We start from the raw sequence: 7,747 nt of genomic DNA on the forward strand, positions 1-7,747 counted from the left end.
GCGATTGGAACCACAGCTGACTTCACGGCACCGCTGTTGAGCCCTCGCTCGGTGGACGGCGGTAGAGCGTTCGCAGGCCCCCCCATCCCCCACCTTGCCCTTTAGACGGCCTTCTGATCGCCGGGTTTCTCGAAAAAGAGCAGCGCTGCTTTCAAGCAGGAAGGTTGTTGAGCCCCACCTACCCACCCCGCCCCGCCGTTTGCAACTTGAAACAGGCGTCAAACCAACCACCAGCTGACATGAAGACCCGGCGGCAAGCTGCAGCAGCGCAGGTGTGCAGCGGCTGGGAGTGACGGGCGGGTGGCGGCGGCGCCACTCCGACCTGCGTGCCGAGTGTGCTGGCGGGTTAAGTGCAGGTGGTCAAGCGGATCTAGGTTTTGTAACACTGCTTGCTGCTTGCAGGCAGCACAGGGTGATGCCGGCCCCAACAGCCCTTCAAACACGTACATGTGGGGCCTGTTCCTCTACTCCCTCAGCACCATTGCCGGCGCCTCCACCTCTGTCATCGTGAAGCTGCTGGGCGGTGAGGCGCAGGGCGGGGAGCAGGAGGTGGCAGGGCGCTGCCCCTTTGAGCTGCGCCCCACCCGCACCAATCTCCGCCTGCCCCATGCACCGCAGGCGTCGGCGGCATGCCCGCCATGCAGCTCGTGCTCGTGCGCAGCTGCGTGCTGGTGGCAGTGTGCCTGCCGCACCTGCGCCACCCAGCCGCCCGCAAGCTGATTGCCGAAAGGTGTTTGGGAGGGGCGGGAGGGGGGAATGCAGGGAATGCAGGGGGAGCGGTGGGCACCGCCCCCTACCAGCACCCCAGCTTTGGCTGCAGCCTCCACGGTCGCCCGCTGAGGCAGCCCCGCCCCATTGCACCCGCAGGCACGACTTGCTGTTTGTGCGGGGATGCCTGGGCTTCTGCTCGGTGGCGCTGATCTACTGCGCCGTGCGGCTGCTGCCTCTGTCCGTGGCCATAGCGCTGGCCTTCCTGGCGCCCGTGCTGGTGGCGGCGCTGTCGCCGCCGCTGCTGCACGAGCGGCCGCCCCGCAGCGTGCTGGCGGCGCTGGCCCTGGCGGCCGTGGGTGCGCTAGTGGTGGCGCACCCGCCCTCCCTGGGCATGCTGCTGCCGGGCAGCGAGCTGCACCGCGCGGCGGACAGGCCCAGCGGGCTGGGCGTGGCGGCGGCGCTAGGCCACGCGGCGACGGCGGCGGGCGCCAAGATCACTGTTCGCTCGCTGGGCATCGGCACCACCAGCCGCCACGTGGCGGGCGTCATCGTGCTGTCGGCCGGCCTGGTCAGCGCGCTGGGCGCGGGCCTGGTGTGCCTCCTGCAGCGCAGCTTCGTGCTGCCCGCGCAGGCGTCGCAGTGGTGGCTGCTGGCGGCGGTGGGCGTGGTCGGCTACCTGCACCAGCTGACGATGACGGCGGGCCTGCAGCGCGTGCCCGTCTCCACCGCCTCCTCCCTCACCTACCTCAGCAGTGCGTTGCTGGGCTGGGCATTGCCCATGGGGGGAGTGCTCTTACCGGCGCATGGGAGCCTGGCGGGAGGGGGGGAGTGGTGGTGTTGCCGTGGCGGGATGGCGGGCAGCCAGCCAGCGGCAGTGCCCTTCTCCCGCAACACCGACGCCGCGCCAGACGGTGTGCCGCTTGCTGGCCCCTGCAGTTGTGTGGAGCCTGGCCGCCGACTACTTTTTGTTTCACCACCCGCCCGCCGGCAGCAGCATGCTGGGCGCTGCCGCCATCGTGTGCGGCGGCCTGATGGTGGCCATGTGGCGCATGCACACCGGCTTTGATGCCGGCAGCGGCGGCGGCGCCAGCATGACGCAGAGGGAGCAGCTGGCGATCCTGCGCATGTAGGCGGCGCCTTGCCCCATCGTCGACCCCGGCGCGTGGGTGGGCCCATTCGTGCACCTGTAATTGCAACCCTCATCCTCCACCTGCCTGAACCTCGCGCAGCAGCTGGGGGCGACTCTGCCAGTCCGGTTGCATGCGTGGGACAGAGGCATGGTGTAGAGGACATGCATTGAGGGGATGCATCCGCCTCGAAACAAAGGAATTTGTTCAAAGAATTGCTGCCTGGAATGGAAACTGGCGGCTGGAGGCGATACTGATGTGGTAATGGAAAAGTGTGGAGGGAAGAGTGGCAGTGGAGGGGAGCTCAGTAACGGTACATCGAGGCCTCCGCGGGCCTCTAGAATCCCACGCAGTCGGCCGCCCGCTGGCTGGCTTGCCCCTGCTCGCTTGCTGCTGCCGCCGCTGCCCACGTGCCGGCCGGGTCATCGGCTAGCAGGCTGCGCCGCCGGGGCCTCAGCCCCAGCAGCTTGCGGCACGCCGTGTCTGCCGTGCCGATCAAGCCGTTGCAGTCGTAGTTCAGGCCGGCAGTGCACGAGGCCTTGGTCTCAAGGCCATTGGGCGACTTGCGGCAGATGGTGACCTCGGCGCTGCCGCCGCCGCCCAGGCTGCGCCTGTACTTGAGCACGAATTTGGCGGTGCCGCCCGCCACGCCTGTCCAGGTCTGACCCACTGCGGCGAGCAGGCGGGGTGGGCGGGGTGGGGGTGAGGGCGGTGCAGCATCCTGCGGAATGCGGCGCGGCAGGGGCGTGCCGGGCTGTGCGAGCAGCAGGCGCAGGCAGGCAGGCTGCCAGGCTGCGGGCCCGCGCTGCGTCCTTCCTCACCCGACAGCGCGGCGCGGAAGGTTGTGAAGGCGGCGTCGAACGTGTTGGCCAGCGGGGAGGTGTGCACCAGCACCTTGCCTGTCAAAGAAAGGTCCAGGCTCTTGTCTGGGGAGCCGGCGGAGCGCCTGCGGAAGCTGACAAACACGGGGTCGCCGCCGCCGCGCGCCCAGCTGGCGTTGAGGCGCAGCCCGCTCTGCGGGGAGGCGTCCTGGGCGCTGATGTTGAAGGCCACAGTCTGGCCCGCCCTCAGGCTGAGCTCGTCCAGCTGCTTCACCGTCTGCCAGCCCAGCTGCCAGGAGTGGGGCAGGTTGGGGCAGCGGTCGTGGCAGCAGTACCCTGCAGCAGCGGCGGCGGCGGCGGCGGCGGCGGCAGGTCAGCCCAGGCAGGGGCGCGTGGCGGGGCACGGCGGGAGCCTGAGGCTGCATGCAGAGGCTGCATGCCTCCCCTCCCCCTCCTGTGCAGCCTGTTTGCTCCCTGCAGCCCGCTGCCGGCTGCTTTGCCCGCCGGCGCTCCCGGGGCTTTGCTCACCCATGAGGCACCCGCTGTCGGCATACCTGCAGGGGGGGCAGGCGCAGGAGGGGGCGGGGCCGGGCGGGGCTCATTGAGGGTCGGCACCACACCGGCAGGCCCGCTGCAGGCACCACCCAGCCAGGCAGGCAGATGCACACAGCGTCCATGCATACAGTCGGCAGCCCGTCGCACTCACTCATCAAAGCTGCCGTCTGGCGTGTAGGCGCCGGCGTGGCCCAGGAACAGGTTGTGAGACATTTCGTGGACCACGACCTGAGGCGTGGCTGCACGCAGCAGCAGCGGGAGGGGGGCGCTACAGTCGATGAGCAGGCAGGCAGGCGGGCAGGCAGGTGGGCAGGCAGACAGGCAGGTAGGCACGAGCCTGCCGCGGCGGCCACCCCTGCACCCCGCCCCCGCCCCCTCCCCCAGCCGCCGGCCGCCACACCCACCCCAGAAGTCGCCGCTGATCCAGGAGCGGCAGTCGTAGGAGAAGTCGCAGCCCACGTATCCCAGGCCCACAAAGGGGCAGGTGGCAGGGGGCAGCATGTACACGCGGTACGGGTACTTGTCCAACGGTAAGCCGCTGGCGCGCAGCTGCGCGTCGGCCGCATCCGCCCAGCCGTTGAAGTCGTCGAAATCGCACTTAGAGAAGGACCAGGGCACGCCCCAGCTGCAGGAAGGGGGAGGAAACGATGGCACAAGTGGTGGGCAGGTGAGCGGGGCGGGGTGGGCGGCATGCCGAGGCCAAATAGGCCTTGTGGAGGCTGCTCCTGCCAGGGAGGAGGCTGGGAGGGGGAGTCCGCAGCGCAGGCAGAAGCCGCATGCACGCGGCGCGGGCGCACCTCTCCCCCACGCACGGCAGCTTGACGATTTCCGTCACCCTGCAGCCGCGGCGCGAGCGTTGGCGCGCGGTCAGCCCGTGCGCCCCGCCACATGCACGCATCGGCGCCGCGCTCGCCGTGCCCATGCTCCTCCACCAAGCCGCCCCGCCCCGCTGCGCTGCGCATGCATCCGCCAGGCAGCGCCGCCCTGCGCGCGCCTGCGGCCCGGGCCTCACATGCTGTTTGTGATGTTGAGGACGGATCGCTTGAAGGAGCACTTGTTGAAGGTGGTGCCCACCGAGATGTTGGCGCCACTCAGCTCCTGGAACACCATTCGGCGCACCGCGGCGGAGTCCCACTTGGGTAGCGAGGTGCCCGTGCAGGCGGTGCCGTCGGGGTTCACGCCCGCAACTGCAGGCGCGGGTGGCGGCGGTTGGGTGGGGGCGGGGGTGGGAAGGGAGGACGGCACGGGCAGGATGAGAGGGTTGGCGAGCAGAGCTTGTTGGCAGAGGGTGGAGCGAGAGATACTAATAGAAAAGCTTACGTGGGATGACGATGGTGGAGATGGAGCGGGAGAAGATCTTGTTGGTGACAATCTTGACGGGGATGGGGGCGGGGGCGGTGGCGGCCGCCGCCACCATGCCGCCGCCGTGCGGCTCCCCAATCGGCCGGTCAGCTGCAGGGCCGGGCGCGAGGGGTGAGGCGCGGCGGGGTGCAGCTGATCGGCGTATAGCACAGGCTCAACACACATCAGCGTAGCTGCTCCCTTCTGCTGCATGTCATCGGCGCAGCACAGGCTCAACCGCGCAGCCGGCTGCGGCGCCTCACCTGCCACCTGCACCGTGTCCACTGTGGCGGCGGTCGCCGCCATCTTGGTCCCTCCCTTCTTGGCCTTGATCTTGGTGCTGACAAAGGTGTAGCTGGACTGTGCGCTGGTGAAGCCGCTGACCGCGCGCCACCCGCCTGCGCCGCGGCTCAGCCACACCCCCTCCATCTCCACCTCCTGCCCCGACCGGATGCCGCCAAAGTCGCCGGGCTTGGTCTCCAGCACCAGGACCCGCTCATTGAAGCCGGTCCTCACCTCCAGCCACCTGCAGCGGCGCGCACGGGGCAGGCAGGGCGGGGCGGATGTGACTCGCGCGTCTGCGGCGACGGGACACACGCAGTGAACACGACCTCCTGGGCTGACCTCTTGGCTTTGCGCTCCCCTAGGACGTCTGAAGTGACGATCTTTGCTCGGCCTGCAGGATTGGGCGAGAAATGGTGGACACCATGGATGTATGTGGGGGGGGGGAGCCTCGGACGCACACTCAGTGTGTGCCCCGGCGGGAGGACGGAGCGGGACGCCCGGCAGCTCTCTCCAGGCCGGCGCCGGCGCCGCCGCTGCAGCTAGACGACAAACGGCTGCGCACAGCTGCACCAGGCTCGGACAGCGAGAGGATTTCCTCTAGCGCAGTGCGTCTCCTGACCAGCAGGATTCGCGACGCGGCCTCCCCCCAGGTATCTCCCCGCCACAGCACCCCCACATGTTAGAGCCTTCAACTTGGGGGTGTGCAAGTGCAGGCGCGAGCCGCTGGTGGAGGGCAGTGCCCGTAACACCAGCAGCACGCACAGGGCCGCTAACAGGGAGGAGGGAGACATTGTGTGGAAGATGGGAGGGCCTGGGGGATTCCGGCTGATGCCTGCGTGAGCGTCCCACTCAGCTCCGTGCGCTGCTTCACGCAGCAGCGCAGCTAGATATGACGGCAAACTCGGACGGCATCCAATTGCAGTGTCCCTTTCAACTCAATTTGCAACGGAACTCCAAAGAGGTGCAGCAGAGGCATTGACTGGAGACTTCGTCGTCGTACTGCACGTTGCGGCGGCGGCGGCGGCGGCAGCGGCCGCAGCGCATTGGGAGCCAGTCCTGCGACCCTAGCGGCTCTAGCAGCCCATTTAACCTCTTAGGAGCCGAAACACAACCGTCGGCAGGAAATGAAGAGCTCTCAACCTGAGTCTGCAGACCGGCTACGGTGAAAGGCTCGACCTGCACGTCCGCCCATGCCTGCTGTGCTGCCTCGGAGCACCGCTGCTGTGCTGCGATGAAGTGATGCATCAGTTGCAGATGTTGAAAGGCACACATATTGGTGAGAGGCAGGAAAAAGGGCGGCCAAAATTATGATTGAAGGAGACCACAGCACAGGATTAATGGTAGCCTGCACCACAAGGGGGGGCAGCACGACACGCCGCCAGCATCACACCTCGTGTGCAAGCTCAGCGTCCACAGGGATGCCCCCGAGCCCCCAGCAACAGAACAGGGCAAAGGATCGGCACCGGCGCATGGCAGAGGACAACGCACCGGTGATATCAAACTCCACTTTCTGTGGCCAGGTTTCGTCAGGTTTGATGTTGGGCGTGGCACTCCATTGTGGGTAGGTGATCAGCAGCGTGTCGCTGCACATGGTGGAGGGTGGGGCAGGGTGGGGTGGAGGTGCGCTCTCGCATCCAGCAGTGAAGCTTCCAAGGGCCAGACACACAGATGGGCATGCCGTGATGGCTGCTGGCTGGCGGCACGAGGCAGACGACATGGCGGCAACTCACTTGTTCTTTGGGTTCAGGTTCCACTCGCCATAGCAGAGGTGGTTGTAGCACACGGTTGGGAGGTAGACACCCAGCGCGCCAGCGTAGTCACAGTCTGCACCAGCGCAGGGCATGGTCAAGAACGTTTATGTTCCTGTGCGCACGATATGTCCCTGTGCGTTTATGCCTCTGTGTGGGTCAGCAGCAAAGGGAAGAGCAGAACAGCATGGCGTGGGAGCACAACTGAACCGGCAGGCAGATTTGTGCGGCGGCGGGTAGGCAGGCGGCTCGGCTCACAGGTGCGGGGCGGCTTGCACACGTTGAGCGTCACGTTCAGGGGTGCAATGAACACCAGCAACTGCCGCCTGGCACTGACCTGCCACTTGACCTTGCGCAGGCCTGCGTGCAGGCAGGCGGCAGAGGTTGGCACAGCACAAACCAGCCCACCGCGCAGCCCCCCAAACCTCGTCCTGCAGCGGAGCAATGCGGGGTGCTGACTTTTGACAGCTGGGCGCTGGCGCCTAGCCTGGTGGGGCACCCACCTTCCAGGAAGAAGGCCTTCTCGCGGTAGGGGTTTACATATGGCAAGGGCTGCACAGCCATGCCCCCTTGGGCCATGGGCAGGCTGCCTCGAGACCGCACCTCGTGCGCGGCATGTGTATGGCCGGGCACGCATGGGTGCGCTGCAGGCAGGTGGGCGACGAGACGGGCCAGTTCAGCAGGCTACGATTGGTGGGAGGCGTGCATCCTGCACACAGATGGCCCAAGACTGCATATGTTGCAGCGCACCCAGGCGTGCGCAACTGGCAGCGCCTCGCTCACATGTCAGCTTGATCCTGTACTTGTAAGGCGGGTTGGCAGCCTTGCAGGGGTAGTTGGGGTTTGAGAAACACTTCTGGTTGCCCTTGACATTCAGGGCCCGGATGATGCGCGTGTTCTGCACAGGGGCAGGCACATGGGGCCGCGCTTGGGGCGGGCCCGAGGGCGCGGCTGCGGCAGCGCACGACAGGTGGGCTGGAGAGCGGGGTGGGCTGGCATCTGCGTCCATGCACACTGGTCAAGAGTGGGGCGCAGGGCGCTGCGTGCTCACATTGCTCCAGATGTCGCCCCTGCCGCTCCCCCACCCGCCACCTCCCCTGCACCAGCGCTCCCCGCGCACACGAGCGCCACCACACACCCCTCCCCAGCCCCACCATCG

At 67.5% G+C, this 7,747-nt stretch overlaps 3 protein-coding genes across 3 annotated transcripts in view; 1 reads left to right on the plus strand and 2 right to left on the minus strand.

The window, feature by feature from the left end:
- CHLNCDRAFT_56765 (hypothetical protein) overlaps positions 1 to 1,841 on the plus strand; it is a gene marked incomplete at both ends in the record, with an annotated part of 12,029 nt that extends 10,188 nt beyond the window's left edge. Inside the window, 4 exons of the mRNA XM_005851211.1 lie at positions 407 to 523; positions 619 to 730; positions 868 to 1,463; positions 1,648 to 1,841. Coding sequence (XP_005851273.1) covers positions 407 to 523; positions 619 to 730; positions 868 to 1,463; positions 1,648 to 1,841 — 1,019 coding nt within the window. The remainder of the gene's footprint in view (positions 1 to 406; positions 524 to 618; positions 731 to 867; positions 1,464 to 1,647) is intronic.
- Positions 1,842 to 2,175: 334 nt separating this feature from the next.
- CHLNCDRAFT_138049 (hypothetical protein) lies at positions 2,176 to 5,631 on the minus strand (the record flags this gene model as incomplete). Its single annotated transcript, XM_005851502.1, has 11 exons — positions 2,176 to 2,507; positions 2,660 to 2,995; positions 3,188 to 3,213; positions 3,366 to 3,453; positions 3,619 to 3,839; positions 4,012 to 4,050; positions 4,227 to 4,401; positions 4,535 to 4,666; positions 4,819 to 5,081; positions 5,180 to 5,231; positions 5,517 to 5,631. 11 exons carry the CDS (start codon positions 5,629 to 5,631, stop codon positions 2,176 to 2,178), a joined length of 1,779 nt encoding a protein of 592 aa, XP_005851564.1.
- Positions 5,632 to 6,174: 543 nt separating this feature from the next.
- On the minus strand, positions 6,175 to 7,597 carry CHLNCDRAFT_138050 (expressed protein; the record flags this gene model as incomplete). The annotated part of the gene is made up of 6 exons (XM_005851503.1): positions 6,175 to 6,185; positions 6,329 to 6,423; positions 6,571 to 6,664; positions 6,847 to 6,948; positions 7,092 to 7,232; positions 7,372 to 7,597. The coding sequence occupies 6 exons, from the start codon at positions 7,595 to 7,597 to the stop codon at positions 6,175 to 6,177; spliced, it is 669 nt and encodes a 222-aa protein (XP_005851565.1).
- Positions 7,598 to 7,747: the final 150 nt, after the last annotated feature.

This window comes from Chlorella variabilis, assembly GCF_000147415.1.
Source record: "Chlorella variabilis unplaced genomic scaffold CHLNCscaffold_2, whole genome shotgun sequence".
In the NCBI taxonomy this organism is placed as follows: Eukaryota; Viridiplantae; Chlorophyta; class Trebouxiophyceae; order Chlorellales; family Chlorellaceae; genus Chlorella; species Chlorella variabilis.